This window comes from Piliocolobus tephrosceles, chromosome 2, assembly GCF_002776525.5.
Source record: "Piliocolobus tephrosceles isolate RC106 chromosome 2, ASM277652v3, whole genome shotgun sequence".
Classification (NCBI taxonomy): domain Eukaryota; kingdom Metazoa; phylum Chordata; class Mammalia; order Primates; family Cercopithecidae; genus Piliocolobus; species Piliocolobus tephrosceles.
Genome location: NC_045435.1, coordinates 90,920,709 through 90,945,435, shown reverse-complemented (window position 1 = coordinate 90,945,435; position 24,727 = coordinate 90,920,709). Strand labels below are relative to the sequence as shown.

Here is a 24,727-nt window from a genome sequence, read left to right as displayed (position 1 = left end):
GGGTCACTCTAACAAATTACCACAACCTCGGTGGCTTAAAACAACCCAAATACATCTCTCTGTCATCCTGGATATGAGCCAAAGTCAAGGTTGTCAGCAGAAGCGCATTGCTTCCAGAGGCACTATAGGGGACTGCCCGTTCCTTGCCCCTTTTCTGCTTCTAGAAGCTGCCCATTTTCCTTGGCTTGTGGCTGCATCATTCTGGCTGCTTCTATTGTCACATCTCCTCTCTGACCCTCCCTGCCTGGATGCTTGTGATTATATCCATCCAGATAATCCAGAATCTCCCATTTTGTGATTCTTAATAACATCTGCAAGGCCCCTTTTACTTTGCAGAATAAGATATTCACAGGTTCTGGTGATGAGGACAGGGAGATCTCTGAAGGGAAGGGAAGCAGGAGATAGGGTCTGGAGGCAGGGAAGCTAAGGCCAATTCAGGCTGACATCTAAGAACTCAAAAGGAAAACCCCAACTTTCCACGCCCAAGTAACAGAAGGACCAGAGGCTACTCCCTTTGCAACCTCCCCACCCTCTTCCCCCTCCCCCACCCCTTTTCTGCATGGCAGGTGAAAAATTGAAAGTACCTCTGATTCATCCCCTCCCACAACCAATCAGACTGGTTGCGGGCCAAGTCTTCATTTGCATAGGAGTATAACTTTGTAACTTCAGCCTCTAATTGGTTGCTTTCCACAACCAGATGTTTGTACAGGGTGGTGTAACTTTGTAACTTCGTAACTTCGCTTCAGCCTCTGATTGGCCCCCTCCCACAACCAATCAGATTGATCATGGACCTCTACTTCATTTACATAGGGTATACAGGAAGGAACCAATGGGAAACCTCTAGGGGGTATTTAAACCCCACAAAATTCTGTCAGCGGCCTCTTGAGCTGCTTGGCCTGCGCCCACCCTGTGGCGTGTACTTTTGTTTTTCAGTAAATCTTTCCTTGCTTCATTGTTTCTTTGCTTTGTGTGTTTTGTCCATTTCTTTGTTCAAGATGCCAAGAACCTGGACACCCTCCACCGGTAACAGGAGGAGCATTAGTCAGCCTACCACAGACTCCAACAAACATTTTTTGAGAGGAAATGAAAGAATATTCCTAGGTCATTGGGTGCCTTCAAGAATCCCTGAAAGTGGGGTTTGCATTTTTCCCTGGATTGAAAACAGAAATGCTTCCTACCCAAACATGATTGAGACTTTGTACTCTAGGTGTTAAAAAACATTAGAGTAGGTCATACCCTGTGGGTTATGGTCAGAGAGATCTGGTTAGAAGTTCCCAGGTAGGCGACAGCCCTAGATATGTGACACTTCTAGGAGAATCCCTGGCTCTGTGGATACGTCTAGGAGACACTTCTAGGAGAATCCCTGGCTCCGTGGCTCCAGGTGTGTAAGGCAGCCTCAGGGACTGCCACCACTTGGTTACATACATGTCCCTCCAACTAATCCTAGCTCTCAAGGACAGGCAGTTCTGGGCCCTGTGTTGCCCATGAGACTTGGTCCACAGCAAGCCTGTGACGGAGTGAAAGTGAGGGGACACCCAGTTTGAAAACTCAGCAGGAGGCCAGACTCCATGACAGACAAAATGGATCAAAGTGAATTGGCTCTGTTTTTTGGGGAAATACCTGAGGTTTGTTGTTTCGTGCCAAGAAGATTAACGACACGGACACACGTGGGTAGGTTAAGGAGCAGAAAGTTTAACAGGCAGAAAAAAGAGAACAGCTCCCCCATGCAGAGGGAGGAGGACTCCTAATGGATCTCCCCATTCCTGGCGGGAAGCAGTCTGATACATAGAGGAAGGGTTTGAAGAGGTGGTGCTGGAGTTACATAAAGCCCAAGGGATTGGTTTGACCAGCTGTGCCATTTACATAGCCCTCGGAGAAACTGGCCATTCCACCTTGATCTTTTATTATGCAGATGGGGTTTTTTACCTGGCCAGAGCCTTGACACCTGCACACATGGCAACAAACAGAAGAGAGGAGAAATCTTCCATATTGGATGTACCTGGCTTCCAGGTGCATTTATCTATGCAAGCTTCTAGCTTGCTTATTTATGCTTGCAGCTTGACTTTTCAGGCTGCTTTCTGCTAGGAAAAAAATGGTTTTGGGGGCTGCTTTTTATTAAAAGAAAAGCCTTACCAAGGACTCCTGTACCCTCACTATCTGCCTGAATAATTTTTTTTTTTTTTTTTTTTTTGAGACGGAGTCTCGCTCTGTCGCCCAGGCTGGAGTGCAGTGGCCGGATCTCAGCTCACTGCAAGCTCCGCCTCCCGGGTCTGTGCCATTCTCCTGCCTCAGCCTCCCGAGTAGCTGGGACTACAGGTGCCCGCCACCTCGCCCGGCTAGTTTTTTGTATTTTTTAGTAGAGACGGGGTTTCACTGTGTTAGCCAGGATGGTCTCGATCTCCTGACCTCGTGATCCGCCCGTCTCTGCCTCCCAAAGTGCTGGGATTACAGGCTTGAGCCACCGCGCCCGGCTCTGAATAATTTTTTTAACTTCTATATTAAAAGGTCTATAAGTGGGAGCTGGCCCTAAAAGTAGGTTATAGAGATTATTTGGATGTGCCAACAAGCTTCATCTGCAGCTCGGACTGTCTCCATTGGAAGGCCTCTGGCAGATTTTGTAAAAAGTTATTATTTATGTAACAACTTTACTACAGGAAAAATTTGCCTAAAGATATGAATTTATATTACTCATCATTGGCTGGTTCCTTATCCTGAACATTTGTTTCCTTGGAATCTGACTTCGGCTTGTTTGGCCTTTAAAAACCCCAGAAGAATGGATGTTTCTGCCAGATTATTTTCTGGTTTTCAGTCTCACTATATGTCACAAAGGCCTTGGTTTATGGTTCCCAACTGGTGAAGAAACATCAAACTTTGCTTCTCTTAGTTCCTTCTACATGACAATGGGTGGTGGCTGCTTAATGGAAGCATTTTTTTTTTCCCCTAAAGCCTATGAGACAGGCTGCGACTTAAACCCCTATTTTATTAAAGGAGAGGAAATGTCCAAGAGCCCAGAGCTAGTGGGTAAAAGCATCATCAGGACTAGAAATGGGGTGTTCTTGTTGCCAATTAGTAGGGGTGAGGGGTAAGTGGCGTATGTGACTGCCATCCATGCCCAGACAGGGAATTGTCCTTGAACCCACTCATGTGGTGTCTTCTGGGGGTACAGTGAGTCCTCAGGGCAGGACAGCCTTGGGGTCAAGAGCCCAGACTCAGGTGCTATCTCAGGTTTTGTAACTCAATTGCTCAATGACCTTAAGCCAGTTTAGTTCCCTCATCTGTGAAAATGGGGATAACAACTGAATTTACCTCAATAAAGTGTGTCAGGTTTTAAGAGTAATTGATCTTTACGTCATGATAAATGGCAACAAAATAAATGACAAATGGATTAAAGTAAATAGTAAAAACAACAGAAGAACAAAACATTAAAAAATCATATAATAGGCCAGGCGCGATGGCTCACGTCTGTAGTCCTAGCACTTTGGGAGGCCGAGGTGGGCGGATCACAAGGTCAGGAGATCGAGTCCATCCTGGCTAACATGGTGAAACCCCATGTCTACTAAAAATACAATAAATTAGCTGGGCGTGGTGGCGGGCGCCTGTAATCCCAGCTACTTGGGAGGCTGAGACAGGAGAATGGGGTGAACCCAGGAGGCGGAGCTTGCAGTGAGCTGAGATCGAGCCACCGCACTCCAGTCTGGACGACAGAGCAAGACTCCATCTCAAAAAAAGAAAAAAAATCATATGATAGAAGAAACCAAATATTAGTAAATTTGAATATATAAAAGTGAAAATTACTACAAGTTAAAATATATATATATATATTTTTTTTTTTTTTGAGACAGTCTAGCTCTGTCACCCAGGCTGAAGTGCAGTGATGTGATCTCAGCCAACTGCAGCCTCCACCTCCCAGGTTTAAATAGTTCTCCTGCCTCAGCCTCCTGAGTAGCTGGGACTGTAGGCACACACCACCATGCCTGGCTAATTTTTGTATTTTTAGTAGAGAGAGGGTTTCACCATGTTGGCCAAGCTGGTCTCGAACTCTTAACCTCAAGTGATCCACCTGCCTTGGCCTCCCAAAGCGCTAGGATTACAGGCATGAGCCACCGTGCCTAGCCATTAAGAAATATTGAAAAGGTAAATCATAAACTGGAAAAAAGATTGCAATGTACTTAAGAGTTAATACCCTTAATATATTTTAAAAAATCAAATTTGTAAGAAAAAACTCAATACATCAAGGGAAAATATATACATTAAGAAGTGCATTAAAAGGAAGTTCCATATTTCAATTATGAAAATTGCAAATCACGATTAAATTTATAATATCCAGTGTTGGTTAGCATGCATGAAAACAGAGAAACAGGTGCTGTTGATGGAAGTGTATTTTGGTTTAATTTTTTGGAGGGCAGTTAGAAAGTAACAAAAGTCTTAAAAATGTCCATAAAATGGACCTTACAGATGTCCACCTGGTCGTTCCACCTCTAGAAATTTGTAAGACAAAGAAATAATTCGGCCGGGGACGGTGGCTCACGTCTGTAATCCCAGCACTTTGGGAGGCCAAGGTGGGTGGATTGCGAGGTCAGGAGATCGAGACCATCTTGGCTAACACGGTGAAACCCCGTTATCTACTAAAAATACAAAAAATTAGTTGGTGCAGCCTAGGTGACAGAGCAAGACTCCGTCTCAAATAATAATAATAATAATAATAATTCAACACAGGGTCTCATTCTGTTGCTCAGACTGGAGTACAGTGGCATGGTCACAGCTCACTGCAGCCTCGACCTCCTGGGCTGAGGTGATCCTCCCACCTCAGCCTCCTGAGTAGCTAGGATTACAGGTGCACACCACCAAACCTGGCTAATTAAAATTTATTTATTTATTTATTAGTGATGAGGTCTCGCTATGTTGCCCAGGCTGGTCTCGAACTCCTAAGCTGCATCATTTTTTCTAAGTGGTAAACTGGCAATAACCCAAATTCCCAGCATAAGAGTTATGCATAAAATATCTAGCTCTCTGATGAAATATCTTCAAAGAATATTTAGTGACCTTAAATCTCAGACAAAAAGGTAAGGGGACAAAATGAAGAACCTATTTCCTTCCACACAACCCCAATTTGGAAAAACACATGTGCAAGTATACCCATGTTAAAAAGTATAGAAGAAAAAAAGGCTTTAAGAAAAAAAAAATAATAATAGTAATGATCTAGGGTGGGAATCGCGTTATTATTCCCAATAATTTTATATATTTTAAAAATCTATAATTTTATCAGGGGAAAACGTTATGTTGCGGAAATTAATTGATCGAGTGATAAGTCAATCGACAGTGTCCGATGACTCCTATAATCCCACGGTTCGAGTCCCCTTTAGGCCGCAGACGTTTCGCGCCTTCTCGGGTGTCCAAGCAGCGCATCTGTACAATGAGGGGTAATATACTAGATTACCTGAGGTCTTCTTACTGTAAAAACACCCACGTATTAAGGTTTCCCAGTGGAATTTGGGGGCCGGGTTGACTTCGGAGCTGCAGCTCGCAAAGGCCAGGGCTTCTGCAGATTCTGACGCTTTGTGGACCCCCATCACCCCGCGCAGCCGCACTGCAGGTTTTCTGCTCTGCTGGTTAGATCACATCACCATGGGGGCTTCTGCTCCATGGCGAGGAAACGCCAGAACTGCTGCCTTAAATGCGCTTTTGCGTCATCCAGCCACAGCAATGCCCACTCCAAACTGCTACTTTTCCAGGTGTGTTTGTCTAAATATACCCCATTTACAGACTTCTCAGGTGCATCATTACGAACAGGACGCTCTGCAGTTTGCGAACCACCTCAGACAACTCCAGGTTCCTAGCATAGTTTAAAGGATGACATTGTGAGCAAAGTAGCATCAAAATTTGAGATATTTAACTCTCACATTCTAACCATATACCTTTCCAAGGTCTTGTAATACATGCAAGTGTGGCAAAATGAGCACTGCGAGCCAGCCAGGAGTCGAACCTAGAATCTTCTGATCCGTAGTCAGACGCGTTATCCATTGCGCCACTGGCCCCGAGCTAGTAAAACTTTCTCCGCGAGGGCTGATCATCCTTATGCAGTATGAACAGGCTTCCGGGAACCAGCGATCCATTTTGCCCCGGCGCCACAGCTCCCGCTGCTCCGCCTTTCCCCGAAACGCGCTCCACCAATCCGCAGCGGCTTCGTCATGGCGCTCTTCGTCGCACTCCAACCCGCCGTATCGGCGGCATGTCTCGCCTGCTCTAGCTCGCACACTAATTTGTCCTCTACCGCCTCCCGTTAAGGCCGGCTCTCTTGTGGGGCGGGAAAAGGGGTGGGACGAGGCTGGGCGCTGCGGCCGCCGTGCCAGGGTGACCGGTAGCGCTGTAGCCGAGGTGGCGGCGCGGGGCGGGGCCGGCGGAGAGACAAGGAAGGAGGTGGTTGTGCAGGATGGCGACGGCGGCTTACGAGCAGCTGAAGCTGTGAGTCCCACGGGCCGGAGGGGCGGCGGGCGGGGAGGCAGCTGCGGGCCCCGGCCTCGGGGAGGGCTTCTGAGTCCCGGGCGGCAGATAGGGTGTGGGAGCTCCTAGCACTTACCGGTCTTCCTCATCCGGCGCGGCCTCTCCTAGGCCTTGCCCGAATAGCCATGGACCGGGAACCAGCGGCTCGCCGGCCTTTCTCCACCGTGCTCGGCCCCAGCGCCCACAGCTGAAGAGAGGAAGCTGCAGACTGGCCTCCAGCGAGCGGGGCTGGGCGTTATGATGCGGCCCTTCAGGGCACGCTTGTCCCCACTTTGTATGGAGAGCTAGAGACTGAATTTATCTGTATGACTTAGCAGAGAAAAAGGGTTTTCTCTTCCTTAACGGACCTAAAGCAGCGATTTAGAGTCTACACACAAATCAACAAACCTTTGTTTTGGTTACAGCCTATCTAGGTACTGAAGCCTGCCTGACGACTCTTCAGTGTGCAGAAAAAATTTAAAGTACAGTCAGTACTCTTAAGGTCCTGAAGGAGTTTACTTTGGTTTAAATTTTAAACATCTCCAGCCAAAAGCAGGTTCTTAAGTCTATGTCGACAGCCAGAGGCTAATCTCGAGAATTCTGACACTGCAAATTGATTTTTCGGTAAATCCAAGTTCTTGAGTCTTTGATAGAGAGGCTCTGGTTGTTAAGAGTTATAAAATAGGTGTTTTTAAGGGCTTTGGTTGGTCTTGGATTAAAAACAACATGTGCTTATTTCCCTTAGTGTTACCCATTAGCGTCCACACTTTTCTTGTCTGTGAAGAATTGTACTCACTTCGTGTTATACTCCTAGGCTGTTTGAAAATCTGGTGGCCACAGCCTGGGAGTATCTGGTAGGAGAAACAAATGTAATTTTTAAGTAGCTTATCTATCCCTATATATAAGCTAAAATATCTTGGCACTTAGGCATAGGTATCACATTTCCTTTGCAGGGAAATGACCTCAAAATGTGGTTTGGGCACCTCTTATGCTCCTCAGACCTCAAGCTCATAATAACTTTCTGAAAGATTCAGTGGAAAGTTAGAGGTGCAAAATTCAGAGAGAGGGGTCATCTATTCCACACTGTGTGTGTTGCAGAAAAGATGATTGCTTTTTCTACAGTCCACCCCCGTGCCATTTCTGTTTACTGTAATGTTCTTTGAAAACCCTAGCTGCACGCTTCCCTCCACATTTTCCTCTCCACCTTTCCGTATTTTCTCCCAGTTCCCCTTTGCAAAGTGCTCACCTTGTTGTTGGTGAAAGAGTTCAAGGAAGTGTCTTCCACTGCGTTTCTGTCCAGGCCACTGTCACATGTGCTCTGCTAGCTAATTAGGTTATTGTCTATCTGATAGGCACTGAAGGGTTTAATGTGATCCTACACCAGGTCTCAAATGTGTTTAAGCAATATGGAGCCATGGCTTGATGCAGCTTAGCAGGGCAAAGATTGAGTAGGATGGAGAACTTGAGAATTATGATGATTGTTTTTCAGCTGCCAGAACACTAAATTTAACCAATTCAGACCTTAAAACAAACCAAAATCCTCTGAATACATAAAAGAGAAAAGAAATTTGTCCCTTAAGTAGTAAGAAAGATGTTTTTGTATTGATTTTTGTGAGAAGTGGAAACTCTTAAATTATTTGGGTGATAAAGTCAAACTGGGGTTATGTGAAACTCATTTTCTGATTTGTCAGTCCTAGCTTTTTTTCCCCCTGAAAAAAAAGTTTTGAGTGTTTCTGTAAATGTGAAGGTACAACTTTTTTGCAACTTTTTCTTTACCAAGGGGTTTATGAGTTAGAATTTCCGTTTTTATTCCTTCCTTTTGGCCCTTCCTGCTCTGAGGCTGTGTTGAAGGTTTTAAATGTGGCTCCTGCCCTAAGGAGTATTCTTTTTCGGATGCATTTAAAAGTGAAATTGGTTTCTGTATAAGAATTGGTAGGAGATAGTAGCCATTTTTAAAAATGTGTCTAGAGATGTGTTTTAAGAAATATCCATGCAAAAGAGATAGTTCGATTATTTTATTACAAAAGGATTGCTACAGGATTTATTTAAATGTTGAAATGCTTGTTTTTTTCTTTTGTTTCGTTTTGTTTTTAAAGAGATGGGGTCTCATTCTGTTGCCCAGGCGGGAGTATAGTCGTTTGGTCATAGCTCACTGCAGCCTCTAACTCCTAGTCTCAAGTGAGCCTCCCACCTGAATACTGTAGGCAGTTGCAACACAGTGGTAAAGATTTGTGTATGTATACATACATAAACAAGAAAAGGTACAGTAAATATACAGTATTATAAGCTTATAGGACCACCATCATATATGTGGTCTGTTGTTGACCAAAGCATTGTTACATGGCACATGGCTGTATTTTGTTTTTCCAACCAGTTTACACCTTAACATTTTCTTCTCTAGTGCTCCTCAGAACCTAGCATAGAGCCTTGTGCAGAGCAGCTAGCTCCTCAGTGAATCAACTGAGTGAATGAAAGGAACTTGCCAGTATAGACCACGTACTAGCACTTCAAAAAGAACACAGTCTAGGGTAATTTGGAATGTATCCGTTTGAAGAAACACAGCTTAAAAGTCATTTCATGTATGTTATTGTCTTCACAGTGTCTCTGTGAGGTCATGGGCTGATATGTATCCTGTCATTGTTGAAAACAGTCTAATAATTGCCCTTGGCCACAAAGTGAGATCATACAGTCAAGCCATGGTAGAGCTAGCCTTGGAATACAGCTGGTCCAGAGTCCAGTGATCTTTCCATTCCATTTCGTTATCCATATCACCTTTTTTTCTCTTATCAGATTGCTCTCGCCTTAGTCCTCAAACATGCCAGGTATTGAAATGAGTCACTTACAACCAAATATAGTTGACATGCCCATATGAATTTCCATATATTTAATATGGAAAACAGAATATTGATTTGCTCAGAATTTAAAATTCATACTTTTTAAACTTCTAGGCAGTTCTAAATATCCTGTTAGGCTCCATTTTTCTTTTTAAGTCATTTGTATAGGCATGGATAATGTCAGACAATGATAAATTTGAAATTGCAAAATAATTAGACTGAAAATGTAATTTTTAAGCAGCTTATCTATCCCTATATATAAGCTAAAATACCTTGGCACTTAAGCATAGGTATCACATTTCCTTTGCAGGGAAATGACATCAAATGTGGTTTGGGCACTTCTATGCTCCTCAGACCTCAAGCTCACTAATAACTTTCTGAAAGGTTCAGTGGAAAGTTAGAGGTGCAAAATTATTGGATACATTTAAAGCGTTTTTTCTTTTTCTTTTTTTTTCTTTTAAAAGGTCATTTGAAACTAGGTGTAAGGCAGGGAATCCTTTAGATACTGCATCAGGCTGCACATGCCTCTGAAGAATACTGTTTCCTCAGGAAATTGCCTTTTTTAAAAGAGTCTCATAACTGTGAGGTCATCAGTCAGGGCAGATATGATCTAACCTTGAAAACAGATGTAACCTAAGCTACCTTGTGATGTACACACATGTAATCTGTTCAATATAATGAACATTTATATTATTCACAGAACTCTTCCCGTGGAGGGAGGGGTATAGGGCAGCCAAGGTTATTCTCATGAGTCTTAGCACAGATAATATGGGGTTTGTATCCAAAGCATTGGTTGGCTGGGAGTTCAGGCTAGTTCAGGCTTACCTAGGCTAACCTGGCCAGCCTAGGTTAGTGCTAGGCTACATCAAATGACTTGGTATGCTTGTCATTTGGAATATGCACTTTGAAGTGCATATTCCAGGGCCCCACGTTAGGCCTACTGAGTGAAAATCTCTGGGAATGAGCCGTGGAAATCTGCAAGTTTAGCTATCCTGGTAGTTTTTATGCACTCTGAAATATTTTAGGGCAGGGCATACATAGCTGAGTTAGGACCAGAACATGCTGGTAGAAGAGAATTCTTTGGAAGATGTGGGGCTCTGGTAGATAGTGCTGTGGATTAGAACTTCAGATTAGGTGGAATTTGGACCTAGTCCTGTGAAGAAGTCTGATTGAGAGAATGGGTTTTAGGGTATTCAGGGAATAGGATGTAGGTGGGAACACAGAGTTTTGAGAAAGAAGATGGCATATTAGAATGAGTTTCTAGAAACACCAGCTGGTTTGGAATTGGGTCGTGCCCCTGGGGAATCTGTGATGAACTTGAGCTATAGGAGAGGCAACCAGGGAGGGCTCAGTGAGGAGGTACCCAAAGGGAAGATGAATGGGGGAGGTAGGAGCACCTTCTGCCTATGAGTATAGTATGCACAGGGGATCCTTCTTTACTAAGTTCCTTTCTTTTTGCTCACCAAACCTAGTAAAATGTTGTGCCTCTGTCTTTTCAACCAGAGACATATTAAATTTGATCATTAAGACCTTGATTTTAATTCTTTTTTTTTTTTTTTTTTTTTTTTTGAGATGGAGTCTCGCTCTGCTGCCCAGGCTGGAGGGCAGTGGCACAATCTCGGCTCACCGCAACCTCCGCCTCCCAGGTTCAAGTGATTCTTGTGCCTCAGCCTCCCAAGTAGCTGGGACTACAGGCGTGCACCACCAGGCCCGGCTAATTTTTGTATTGTTAGTAGAGACGGGGTTTCACCATGTTGACCAGGCTGGTCTTGATCTCCTGACCTCAAGTGATCCACCCACCTCGGCCTCCCAAAGTGTTGGGATTACAGGCCTGAGCCACTGCACCCGGCCAGATTCTTTACATAAGATTTTTGAGGGAATATGTTTTTGCTACAGTTTTATGACATATCACTGTGGTTCCTATGCAAAATAGTGGTTTCATTATTTTTAAAAATTGTGGTAAAATAAAACTTAAAATTTACCCTCTTAACTATTTTTAAGTATACAATTCTGGGCAATAAACACATTCATGTTGTACAACCACTATCACCATCCATCACCAGAACTCTTTTCATCTTGCAAAAATAAACTCTGTGCCCATTAAACAACTCCCCATTTCTGTATCCTCCCAGCCGCCGGCAACCACCATTCTACTTTCTGTCTCTATAAATTTGACTTCTCTAGATGCCTCATAAAGTGGCAGTATTTGTCTTTTTATGACTGGTTTATTTCAGTTAGCATAATGTCTTTAAGCTTCATCCATTTTGTAGCATGTGACAGAATTTCCTTTGTTTTTTTTTTTTTTTTTGAGAGGAAGTCTCGCTCTGTCACCCCGGCTGGAGTACAGTAGTGCGATCTCGGCTCACTGCAACCTCCGCCTCCTGGGTTCAAGCGATTCTCCTGCCTCAGCCTCCCAAGTAGCTGGGATTACAGGTGCGTGCCACCACACCCAGCTGATGTTTTGTATTTTTAGTCGAGACGGGGTTTCACCACATTAGCCAGGATGGTCTCCATCTCCTGACCTCGTGATCTGCCCACCTTGGCCTCCCAGAGTGTTGGGATTCCAGACCCGAGCCATTGTGCCCAGCCCAGAATTTCCTTTTTAAGGCTGAATAATTTCCCATTATATGTATGTACCACATTTCGTTTGTTCCTTTGTTGATAGACACATAGGTGGTTTCCACCTTTTTCGCTATTATGAGTAATGCCAGTATGAATGTGAGTTATACAAATATCTTTTTGAAACCCTACTTTCAGTTATTTTGAGTAGACCCGGAAGTGGAATTGTTGGGTCATACGGGAATTCTATTTTTAATTTTTAGTGGGTCACCATACTGTTTTCCCATAGTAACTGTACCGTTTTACATTCCCACCCACAAAGCACCAGGATTCCTGTTTCTCCACATCCTAGCCAATACTTATTATTTTCTATCCTGGGTTTTCATTTTTCCTTCTAGGTAATAGCCATTTTAATGGGTATGAGGTTGGTAAGCAGTAATATTTTTGAAGTGGGCCAGTTTTACTCATTGATTTGACAAGATTTTAAAGAAGTCAGTTGTCTGAAATAAGATGTGAATGTTACATGGGAGATAAATGTTTTCAGACACTAGAAAATCACAATGCCAACACTGAAAGAAAATAAAAATATTTGATGTTAATATTATAATTAAACATACTGCTTTTCTTAAAATTTAACAAGACTAATTTTTTAAAAACACTCTTAAGAGCTGTTGAATCCCAGGTGACTATAAGATTAAATGCATTTGTATGAAGTGTAATACCCATACTGCCTTTGTTGAATTTAGCTTTTAGTCCCAATTCCACTTCTGGGATACTCAAAATAATTAAAAGGAAGGTCTCAGAGAGATTTGTATACCCCCATTCATAGCAGCATTATTCACAACAGTCAGAAAGGGGGAATCAACCTAAGTGTTGATTCTTTCTTTTCAACACTTTTTGTAGAGATGAGATCTCGCTGTGTTGACCAGGTTGGTCTCAAACTCCTGACCTCAAGATCCTACTGCTTTGTTTTGCTTTTCTTTTCTTTTTCTTTCTTTCTTTTTTTTTTTTTTTTTTAGACAGTGTCTTGCTCTGTCGCGCAGGCTGGAGTGCAGTGATGCGATCTTGGCTCTCAGCAGCTTCTGCCTCCCAGGTTCACCTCGGCCTCCTGAGTACCTGAGGCCACAGGTGCATGCCACTACACCTGGCTAGTTTTTGCATTATTTGTAGAGACGGGGTTTTGCCATGTTGCCCAGGCTGGTCTCAAACTCCTGGGCTCAAGCAGTCCTCCTGCCTCAGCCTCCTAAAGTGCTGGGATTACAGGCATGAGAACTGTATCCAATCACTTTTTCTTTTTTATCCCATGCTTGGACAGTAATCCTTAAAAGCAAAATAACCAACTGAATGAAGGTAGTCAAAATAGAAGCAATTATTAAATAAGTATTATGCTATTTTGATATATCTTCTGTAGTATGTGTGTTATTAATGGGAACCAGAACTCTGGGTAGATATCGAATCCCCTTGTCTTGATAGATAGTTGGTAGGATTCTTGTTCAGTTAGAGTTAATAGTGAATTGGAGGCTAATGACCTCACCAGATAGTTTATAGGACCAGAACCCTTGTTGGTATACAGTATTACTTTGAACCTTAGAGATCTGTTATTAGCAGTATAGATAATGACCAAATAATCTTGGATCAAATGTTGTTTTCTGAAATCCGTTTCATAAAATAAGTAATATGATAGCTTGTTTGGTGAAAATTTAAAGACAAAAATAGCAATAAAACAATACACACCAGCAAAAATCACACCACTGAATGTTTACTTAATTGTTTTTGACTGTAAGTGCTAGAGAGTTAAAGTTAATTTCACTGGCTTTTGAAATGAAACCTAGGAAGCATAAAACATGTAGAATAAAATTTATTACATAAAACAATTATGCTTCGGATCAGTATTAAGTTCAATACGAAAGTGGTGGGAAATGAGAGGAAGAGAACAGTAAGGGCGTATATGTAGGTGCCTATGAGTTAGGATGATACCTGCTGTTATGATTAACAGAATTGTGAGTCATTACTTATAATTACCATCCCTAGAAATGTTGATTCCCTGGCAGTCACTGTTCACGTTTTCATTGCTCCAATTCTTAAGCCTAGAGATACCACTTTCAGTGACATTATCAGAATAGCCTGATGGCAGCATCAGCAACTTAGATTCCAACAGCATCTCTCAGAGAGAGAAGATCAAGCAAAGGCCTCAGGACTTTTGAGCGAGACATCTCTACCTTGATCCATAATTACTCTTATTTGTATACTTGGTTATAATACTTTTTTGGTGGTGGGGATGAAGTCTTGCTCTTGTCCCCCAGGCTGGAATGCAGTGGCACGATCTCGGCTCACTGCAACCTCCGCCTCCTGGGTTCAAGCTCTTCTCCTGCCTCAGCCTCCTGAGTAGCAGGGATTACAGGCGCCTGCCACCTTGCCTGGCTAATTTTTATATTTCTAGTGGAGATGGGGTTTCACCATGTTGGCCAGGCTGGTCTTGAACACTCCTAACCTCATGGAGTCTTGCTGTGTCGCCAAGCTGGAGTGCAGTGGCGCGATCTTGGCTCACTGCAGCCTCCACTTCCTGGATTCAAGCAAGCGATTCCCCTGCCTCAACCTCCCAGGTAGCTGGAACTACAGGCATGCGCCACCACACCCAGCTAATTTTTTTGTTTGTATTTTAGTAGAGACGAGGTTTCACCATGTTGGCCAGGATGGTCTCGATTTCCTGACCTTGTGATCCACCTGCCTCGGCCTCCAAAAGTGCTGGGATTAGAGGCATGAGTCTCCGTGCCTGGCCTATAATACATTTTTTAAAACTTATTTTTATTTCAATCTTACATATATGGTTTAAAAATAAGTAGTATACAAAGCTTATAATAACAGAGGCATCTACTTTTTTAAGCAACTTCTGGTATTTTACTCCATATCTATAAAAATGCTCATATTAGGCTGGGCTGTGGTTTATGTAGCTGTTGTTCAAATTAAGCCTCATGGTATATCGTAATTATATTTCTTTATAAAAATGTTTTGTTTTTCCTAGAATTAAAAAATGCCTTGCTGCTTTTTATTTGCTTAACTGTTTTTGAGACGGAGTCTCACTCTGTCGCCCAGGCTGCGGTGCAATGGCGTGATCTTGGCTCACTGTCGCCTCCATCTCCCAGGTTCAAGCAATTCTCCTGCCTTAGCCTTAGTGGGGATTACAGGCGTGCGCCACCACGCCTGACTAATTTTTATATTTTTAGTAGAGACAGGGTTTCACCGTGTCGGCCAGGCTGGTCTTAAACCCCTCACCTCAAATGATCTGTCCACCTCCACCTCCTAAAGCGCTGGGATTACAGGCATGAGCCACCATGCCCGGCTGAGAAAAACTTTTAATTGCTTTCAATGGAGATAGTTTTTTTCTGTGTGTGCGTTTGACTTTTGTGCTCTTATAAACAACTGATTTTATAATAAATACTTTATTGCTGACTGAAATGTGCCTATTAAGTTATACCTCCAAACTTGTATGTGGAAACAAGTGTGACTTTTCAGTGCATTGATTTTTGTCCAAATAATTTTCATTTTAAAGGTCTTACAGGTGAGGAGAGTTTAAATGCATTTATGTAAATACAGATGGTCAGAGTGTAGGAAGGGTGAGCTATTGAGGGCATGCAATATGCATTTCTCTTTTGACTATTTATTTAGATGCAAGCTTCGTGGTTTATGCCTAATATAAAAAAGTGAAGGAATTTTATTTCTGAGCTTGGTGAATAATAATCTTTTTATGTTAAAAATAGCATTAGTTGTTGAAGAGGTAACACACCCTTTATCTGGAGAAATAAATTATGGCAACCCTTTCCCCCACAATATAGCTGTGAACTTAAAAGACGTAGACCTCTGAGTATTATGAAGAAAATGTATGTAATAAAGCCCATGGACTTTACTCTGTGGTCAAAACTGTGTCACCTTCCTGAGACCTTTTCTGAAACTTGTTAGTTTGTCCTAGATGTAAAAGTAAAGCAGCCAAATAGGAGCAGCGGTGATGGCTTTGTCAAGACACTAAAGACGACGGAAGTGTAAAAAAACAATATTAAAACTCAGTGGTGTAAAACCATTTAGTAAAATATTAATAATGCCTGTATTTCATTGAGTCCCCTCTTAGTGCTGAGCATATTATGTGAGTTCTATCATCCACCCTCACTTGCCAGTTCTATCTCTTTTTATTGTATTTTACTTTTTTGAGGCAGAGTCTCACTCTGTTGCCCAGGCTGGAGTGCAGTGGTATGATCTCAGCTCACTGCAACCTCTGCCTCCTCGGCTTAAGCAGTTCTCATGCCTCAGCCTCCCCAGTAGCTGGGACTACAGGCATGCACCACCACGGCCAGCTAATTTTTGCATTTTTACTAGAGATGAGGTTTCACCATGTTGGCCAGGCTGGTCTCGAACTCCTGACCTTAAATGATCCACCTGCCTGTGCCTCCCAAAGTGGTGGGATTACAGGTGTGAGCCACTGCGCCCAGCCTCTATCTCTTTTTAATGAAGAGAAGGCTGAGAATGGCAGCAAGGAATGAAATCCTTTCCTCAAATGAAATTTTAGATACCTTAGTGTTTGGGTCTCGAGGTGACAAAACTTTTAAAAAAATATTTTAAATGGAAAGTCTTTAAATTTTATTAAACCAGGGTTTTCAAAACATTTAGGTTTTTGTTTTTTACTAACCAGGGTCAATTTTGAACACAACAATGTGTCTGTGCCAGCCTACCAAAGGCTGATGTCTTCAAATTCTAGTAATACAGTATGGTGAAAAAAAAAATTACAGCCTTTGGACTTTCACAAAACTAGTTTGAATCCCAATTCTGTGCCTACCATCAGTCAGTCCCCAAACAAACCACTGAAATTCCTGGCTCAGCTTTCCCTGGAATGTATTCATCACCTGCCGCATAGCCCCTAGTGCTTGCGTAATGCTTAGCACGAGGTAGCCTTTTGGTAAATGTTAATGACTTACACTTGGAATGCAACTTGTGCTTCCATAAAACATCTTCTGTAGATATGGACTGAAATAGTGGATTTAAAAAAAATGGCTTAAGACTAGATGTCTGGAAGTTCTTTATATTTCTTTGGTTTTAGGACCTCTCACTTTGTTTTCTTTTTATAGCTTTATTGAAGTTTGGTTGACATACAATAAATTACACACATGGAAAAGGGAAGTGTACAGTTTGATAAATTTTGACATTTTTACACCCATGGAACCATTGCCAGTATTACAATAGTGAACGTATCCATTACCCTGAAATGTTTCCTCATGCCTGTAATCCCTCGCTTTTCTCCCTTCCTGCACAAGTTAAACATATATGTGCCATATGATCCAGCTGTTCCACTTCTAGGGAGTTAACCAAGAGAAATGAACATCTGCCTTAAGACTTTTATACAAGAATGTTCCTAGAACGTTTTCTTTATTCATAGTAACCCAAAACCAAAGTTACCAAATAGCCATCAACAAATGAATGGATCAACAAATTACGATGTATCTGTACAATGGAATGCTATTTCAGTAATAAAAAGGAATGAACTGTTGTATTCAGGTTAAATTGAAGATTGCTGTATTTGAAGCAGATTTACTTTCTTCGTTGTACTGATTTTCCTTCACTTAGCATATCCCCCCAAATGAAGGAAACTAACCTAATAGTTAGTTAGTTACAGATGAACCATAGAAGGTTGTAAGTTTTATTTAGATAATTAAGGATTGGTTATTTTCAGAGAACTTACAGTAAAAAACAGTCAGTAAGAGTTTGTTTTGCTGCAGGACATTTTTCTATAATGCCAAATAGCTTATACACAATTGGTAAATAGAAAATGATGTCCATGATGGTTGTGTGGGTTTGAATGAGATTTTTCATAGGCAAGTGGGAGTAGAATTAAAAAGGAAAGGAAGAAGCCCTCAGGTTGGCTGCTGCACAGATAGAACAGATAGAAATTGTTTTAAGTCTGGTTTGTGAACAATAAAGATTAGTTTCTGGAAAAAGAAATAGTTCTTGGACTCAGCCTGCCTCCCCAGCCTTGCTCAGCTTCTGAAAAGTTGTATCTTCTCCTGTGCCTACCTTAAAACAACAGTCTCAGTCAGTGGCTTGGAGTTCTACTTCAGTCTGCATCGTTTTAGTGCCTGCAAACTAAAACGCAGTTTTACTTTATTCTGTTAATATTTTGTATATCCTCAGTCAGTCCCTCACCATGCTAAGTTGCTTGCCTAAACTATTTGTTTCTTGAGAAACCACCTGTTGTTTTTGTTAGACTCTAATTACAAAGTTGCATAAATTTTAAGTAGTGTCTCTCAACCGTATTTCTACCTCCTTTATTTTTTATTTTGCAGAATGAGAAGTTTTTTTCAGGAACATATATATGGGTTTCTAAAAAAACACCCGACCTGAATGTTAATTTATTTTTTAAAATTTCCTGGAAATATTTTATTTAAAATGCATTTCTTATTATTTTTAGCTAATACCTCTTGCTTACTACGCATCAAATGTTCAAAGTACTTACCAGAGATTAGCTCATTTAATTCACACGTTGCTGCGTGATGAATCTGGTATTACCGTTATTTTACAGAAAGGGAATAAGAGGATCAGAGAGAATGAGTAACTTGCCTGAGGTCAGACTACTGGTAGTCTGGTTCTGTAGGCTCTGTTCCTACTATGCTACATTGCCTTCTGTACCCTGTTGAATGTAATAAACTAGATTTGATTATGATATTTTTTGTATACATTAAATTGATAGTTTCATAGCGAATCAAAACCTTGTCAGCATCAAATATACAAGTGAGAAGAATTGCAGTGAACTCATAAGGATAGCAAACTTAACAGCTTCATCCATTTAGAAGCTGGGAAAATGATGTCAAATTTATACTCTGTAATCGTTATAATAAGTAGTTTTTTAGAAGTCTTCATTTCATTTGGTTTAGTTATGTTTTACATTTCTTCTTAGGCATATGACACCTGAAAAATTTTATGTGGAAGCTTGTGATGATGGAGCAGATGATGTACTTACCATTGACCGTGTGTCCACAGAGGTTACCCTTGCAGGTATTTTACAGCCAGATTTAGAAGTTTAGGGAGAAAGATTTCATACATGAATTACAATAGTTAAAAAACATCACCCAGAGGTGCGTCAGTGTGTGGATCTCTGAGTGCATTCTTACTAAAATTTTTATTCTTGCTACCTCATTTGAATGTAATGGTATACCCATTACTATACATGAAAAGTAATGGCAAAAACCGCAATTACTTTTGCACCAGCCTGTAATTTTTGTGCATTAGTTTTATGCTATCTCCTTTTTTGTGAAAAGGAGAAATGATCTTGAAAATTTTAGGTAGCATTTTACTGTCTCTAAGGATTTAAAAACATAATATTTATTTATTTTTCCCTTAGCTGTATTTTAACAGGATTGGCTTAGATAGCTAGGCTTCTTTCTAGCTGTAAGATTTAAGATATTTGAGAGTGAAAAAGTTGTTTCAGCTTTAAGAGTATGGAATTTTAATAGCTGCTTTTGTTTTTGTTTTGAAAACTTTCATGACTATGAGGAAATTTAATAAATGAAAAATAAAATATCCATCACTGACTAAAACTTGTAGGTGTTCTTAGGCAAATTATGTTTCTAAGTTTTATCTACCTATCCAGTTATACTTTGGTTTTGCTTTTCTGGGATGTGAAAAGCAAACTCTTTTTTTCACTTTTGTGGAACACCCTCACTTCTGAGTAGATAAATACGAAATAATTTTGGTGGCAAATTAATGTACCAAGTGATAACATATTTGGAATTTCATATTTCGTTTGTTGAAAATTCTAATTCACCTCCAGAGTTCTATATTTATTTTTTTCTTAAAGTATAATATTTGAATAACCATAGAGTAGGCATTCAGTAAATAGCCTTTGAGTGGGTGAAGCGAAATATGAAAATATATTACGTGGCCGGGCGCGGTGGCTCAAGCCTGTAATCCCAGCACTTTGGGAGGCCGAGACGGGCGGATCACGAGGTCAGGAGATCGAGACCATCCTGGCTAACACGGTGAAACCCCGTCTCTACTAAAAAAATACAAAAAAAAAACTAGCCAGGCGAGGTGGTGGGCGCCTGTAGTCCCAGCTACTCGGGAGGCTGAGGCAGGAGAATGGCGTAAACCTGGGAGGCGGAGCTTGCAGTGAGCTGAGATCCGGCCACTGCACTCCAGCCCGGGAGCCCGGGCGACAAAGCGAGACTCCGTCTCAAAAAAAAAAAAAAAAGAAAATACATTACGTGAGATAATGGGGTGTAAGAAAAATATGGCTATAAAATTTCTGTTTTTTCTGATTATGTGGTAATTCTGGTAGGTACTATATAAAGTTTGTCTTTGATCAAATGGAATTAGAGCTCTGTTTTAGTTTGATAATTTGATATTTTCTATTTGTCTGTTGCTTGGTGGCTTGGTATCTCTCAAGATAGCTGATTGGTTTTAACCAGTGTTAGTACACTTCTCCTAAAGTTTAAATTATACTAATCTTTATACCGCGTTGATACAACCTAGTGTCTTACAAGAGCTTTAATGTGGGTGTATTTTCAGTTATTCTTGGTCTTTCAGTAACATTTTATTTGTAGGTAGAGATTGCAGACCCATTTGCATAGACTGAAAAGCTAAAGGTCATGAATAGTTTGAATGTAAAGATGATGATGCCTAACAGTCAGCAGTAAGACACATGATAAAATACTTCTACGCAAAGTCAGTGCTGATGAGGGACTGACTTGCTGACAGTTTCTTAGCCAGTTTCTTAGCCAGTTTCTTTTCACCATTGGGAATGCAGACCATGGCATTCCTAACGGGACTATTTTTTCTTCCATGAAAAATCCTAACATACATTCTAGGAGTTATCACAGTTTTATTGCTGTTACACTCCAGTTTACATAACTTACAGCTCTATCAGTAGTGCATTTAAGTTAAGAAATGTTACTTTTCTTAGAACAAATCATGCAAATTGATTTAGTCAAAGTAACTATTGAAATCAAACTAAATTTCTATTTCTGTTGGTGAGCTTTTTGTATGTGATTTTTCTTTCTTTCGTTTCTTTTAAAGTCAAGAAAGATGTTCCTCCTTCAGCTGTCACAAGACCAATATTTGGTATACTGGGCACAATCCATCTGGTGGCAGGTAAGAGAAAATAAGCTAAGATGGACAAAGAAGGTAATTAAACCCAGGTAGTTAAATTGATAATATTAGAGTGAGTATACGATGAAGTAATACTTTGTGTCATGCTTTAAGCAGTAAATCTCTTGGTTAAGTATTTGTCATTAATTTTTAAAAGAAATACTCCCCAAATGGTAAAATTTATCAGCATGAGGTTCTGTTATTTAAAAAAAAGTTTTGTATTTCGTTGTGTTTCAGTTAGAGTTGAAATCCTTAACTAGATTGTTTTTGCAAATAGAGTATGTAAATAAACTTTTTTTTTTTGAGATGGAGTTTTACTCTTGTTGCCCAGGCTAGAGTGCAGTGGCGCAATCTCGGCTCGCTGCAACCTCCACCTCGCGGGTTCAAGCAATTCTCCTGCCTCAGCCTCTTGAGTAGCTGGGATTACAGATGCCTGCCACCGCACCCAGCTAATTTTTTGTATTTTTAGTAGAGATGGTGTTCCAGCATGTTGGTCAGGCTGGTCTTGAACTCCTGACCTCAGGTAATCCACCCGCCTCGGCCTCCCAAAGTGTTGGGATTACAGGTGTGAGCCACCATGCCCAGCCTGTAAATAAAATTTTTAATGCATCAGTGGACCAGGGTATTCTACACCTTCAGTCCTGTGCTAATAGGACATAGTGTATGTTAGCAAATGTTCTGAATTGTGAAGAAGGTGATTTTTGTTTAGATTTAATTTCATTGAGCTTGTTTGAAGTTCCTGTTGTTTCAGGCACCATGCTAGATGCTGAGTTATAAAGGATGAAAGTCCATTTTGCCCTGCAGTTCACAGTCTAGTGAGAGAGGCGTGTAAGTAGTAAACTACTGCAGTGCAGTGTGACAAGTTCCAGGAGAGACATGTACATGGGAACTTTCAGAGAGGGCACTCGTGGGTAGAGTGTTGAACACACCTGAAGAATTAATTCAGTAGGAAAGGGTTACTCTGTTTTATATATTTGTGGGGTGAGGAGGTGGCAAGGTCAGGATTGGTGTATTGTGCATGATGTTGTGATGACTCCTTGATTCCTGACCACTCATCCTTATAATATTGCAGCAGCCAGTTAGGTATACTGCCCCAGCACATTTCTCTACCATTTAGAGTGACATGAAGGACATAGGAGTGGTGTGGAAGGGACATTGCCCTGTAGTGTCAGATCTTGTGACCTGATGCTTTGAACTGCCTGCTAGGAAATGATTAGCAGAGGCCTGTATCCCTTGGGGTTGATGAAAGAGAGAAAAAGAAGTATTTTCTGTCTCTACTTTCCGTTTACTAAGACAAATCCTTTGTTTATGAAAAGCTTTTGCTTTTATCTTTTTTGAGAAAAACGTGACCTTTCAGTAAGAATTATTCTAAATAATATGCTGGCCTTTCTATTCATAAATTGTAAGGTTGCTTTAAAAATGGGCCTTTTATCTGAGTGACACAATACAGTCTCATTCTACTAGCCTTTAAAGTTAAACAATAAGGACTCCTATTTCTACCTTTATAGTTACTGTTTTTATAATTATGTGTGTTTGGCTTGCTTTTTGCAGGTAATTATCTTATAGTCATTACCAAAAAGACAAAAGTAGGTGAATTTTTCAATCATGTAATCTGGAAAGCAACAGATTTTGATGTCCTTTCTTATAAGAAGACAATGTTGCACTTAACTGATATTCAGGTAAGAACTGGAAATTGTTACTAATTGCAGACCCCAAAGAAGTAGCATAGGCTGGGTAGAGGAGGGTGAGGGTGTTGTGGAATAGATGCTGTAATTATTTTAACAACCTATAGAGTAAGGTCACTCTACCTACTTTTCTACCTAGGCATAATAAATATTTTTTAAGTCATTTGTTGCTCTTATTTGTTTGTTAAGATCCTTTTTTTTTTTTTTGAGATGGAGTGTAGCCTAGGCTGGAGTGCAGTGGTGCGATCTCGGCTCACTGCAAGCTGTGCCTCCTGGGTTCACGCCATTCTCCTGCCTCAGCCTCCCGAGTAGCTGGGACTACAGGCGCCTGCCGCCACACCTGACTAATTTTTGTGTTTTTAGTAGAGACGGGGTTTCACCTTGTTAGCCAGGATGGTCTCCATCTCCTGACCTCGTGATCCGCCCGCCTCGGCCTCCCAAAGTACTGGGATTACAGGCGTGAGCCACCGCGCTTGGCTGATTCAATTCTTAAATTATGAAATGTCATATGGAGAGAAAAGGGAAAACAGAAATGCACATGTACTCAACACCAGATTTAACTTCATATCCTCTTTGTAAAGAAATACATTACAAATACCTTTGAAGTTCTACTCCTCTTAACTCATTCTCTTCTTTCCCAGAGAGGTTTTCTCTATTTTTACCACATGTGAATGTAAGTGTGTGTGTGTGTTTATGAAATGTGTATATATTCTTTCAGGCAATTTTCCTTTTGCACTATTCCTGTATGCACAGATTTCAGTAACCATGGTTTAGTTAACACCAATCCCCAAGCAACATGGCTTAAATTTCAGTTACTACAGTTTATTAACTGAAGAATTAACCCACCAAAGATGAAGGTGCAAAAGACAAAAAACAACAACTCTGGAAGAGAAATTGAAATTGAACATAAATGGAGCATAGAAGAAGTAGCTGACCATGGGAGTGCTGACACTATCACCATTCAAGGGACTGTAGGTATGCAGCCAGAGGTCCTAGTGCAGGCGAACTGACCGACGTTAATGATGGAGTGGCTGTGACGAAAAGGATGACAGTATCTCAGAGGAAGTGACACCTGCAACAGACTTCTCATTAAAGGAAACCTTGGAGATATTTCCTAACGTTGAAAGTGCAAAGGATAAAATGTCAGAAGTTGGTTTAGACTTAGGAAGGTGTGTGACAGTTCACCAGGGATAGAAGAGATATTCTGTATCTTAATTTATATGACAAGAAGAAGGCAAGCACTGTTCAAGTCTCTTGATAAGTTTTTTTACAAAGAAATAAAATATTTTTTATTCTCAGTGTTTCTGATGTTTTACAGTGTGCTAAATAAATATTAGTTTTACAATTCATTTCTTTATACTTATAATAATTTACTATATATGTAACTTACAAGTTAATGTCTACAACTTATAACTATATAAGTAAATATAACTTACAATAGAGTTTTTAATGTTTTGACGAAAAAATTTTTAAAGGTCATGAAACAATCATAGTTTTTACAGTTGACTGTTAAGATAGCTTAAGATTATTAAGATTAAAATCACATGGTAATTTTTACAGTCCCACTTTACAAAGTAAAGACTGCCTGTATTCATGTTTAAACAGGATCTGTTTTTGCTCATGAATGGCATTGCCCTGTTCTGATTCTTTGACTCTTACTTTTTAAAGTCAACATTGTTTAGAGATAAACCTATTGAGAGTGATTGTTTTCTTAATGTAATTTTAGTTATGTGTTTGCTATTTAAAAATTTTACGTTATATTTTTACACACAATTTATAAGAATGTTTGTTTCTAGAAGAAAATGTATTTAAACATATTAACTTAGGATAAATATTTTAAAAAATAAAATTATAGCACTGCCTAAGTAAAACTACAAGTTATGCTTTTTATACTTTAGAATTTCTTTTTTATTATATATATATATTGAGAAATATATATCAATATATTCATTCTCTACTAGGCATATTTAAAAAAATAAAAATGGCTGTATTTATTTAATAGACCAGTCATATTTACTGAGACAGTTTCTTCTTGATTGTTAT

The 24,727-nt window shown here is 40.5% G+C and overlaps 1 protein-coding gene and 1 non-coding gene across 3 annotated transcripts in view; one reads left to right on the top strand and one right to left on the bottom strand.

Annotated features, from left to right (window-relative positions):
- Positions 1–5,962: 5,962 nt before the first annotated feature.
- On the bottom strand, positions 5,963–6,035 carry TRNAR-ACG. Its single transcript has one exon. It is a non-coding gene; the product is annotated as a tRNA-Arg (tRNA).
- Positions 6,036–6,226: 191 nt separating this feature from the next.
- SACM1L (SAC1 like phosphatidylinositide phosphatase) overlaps positions 6,227–24,727 on the top strand; it is a 54,666-nt gene continuing 36,165 nt past the window's right edge. Inside the window, exons 1-4 of one of the 2 annotated variants that reach the window (XM_023231312.3) lie at positions 6,227–6,462; positions 18,811–18,908; positions 20,928–21,002; positions 22,551–22,678. In XM_023231312.3, the coding sequence (XP_023087080.1) occupies positions 6,431–6,462; positions 18,811–18,908; positions 20,928–21,002; positions 22,551–22,678 (333 nt within the window). In that variant the 5' untranslated portion in view covers positions 6,227–6,430. The remainder of the gene's footprint in view (positions 6,463–18,810; positions 18,909–20,927; positions 21,003–22,550; positions 22,679–24,727) is intronic. The other variant, XM_023231313.3, reaches the window with a different exon arrangement.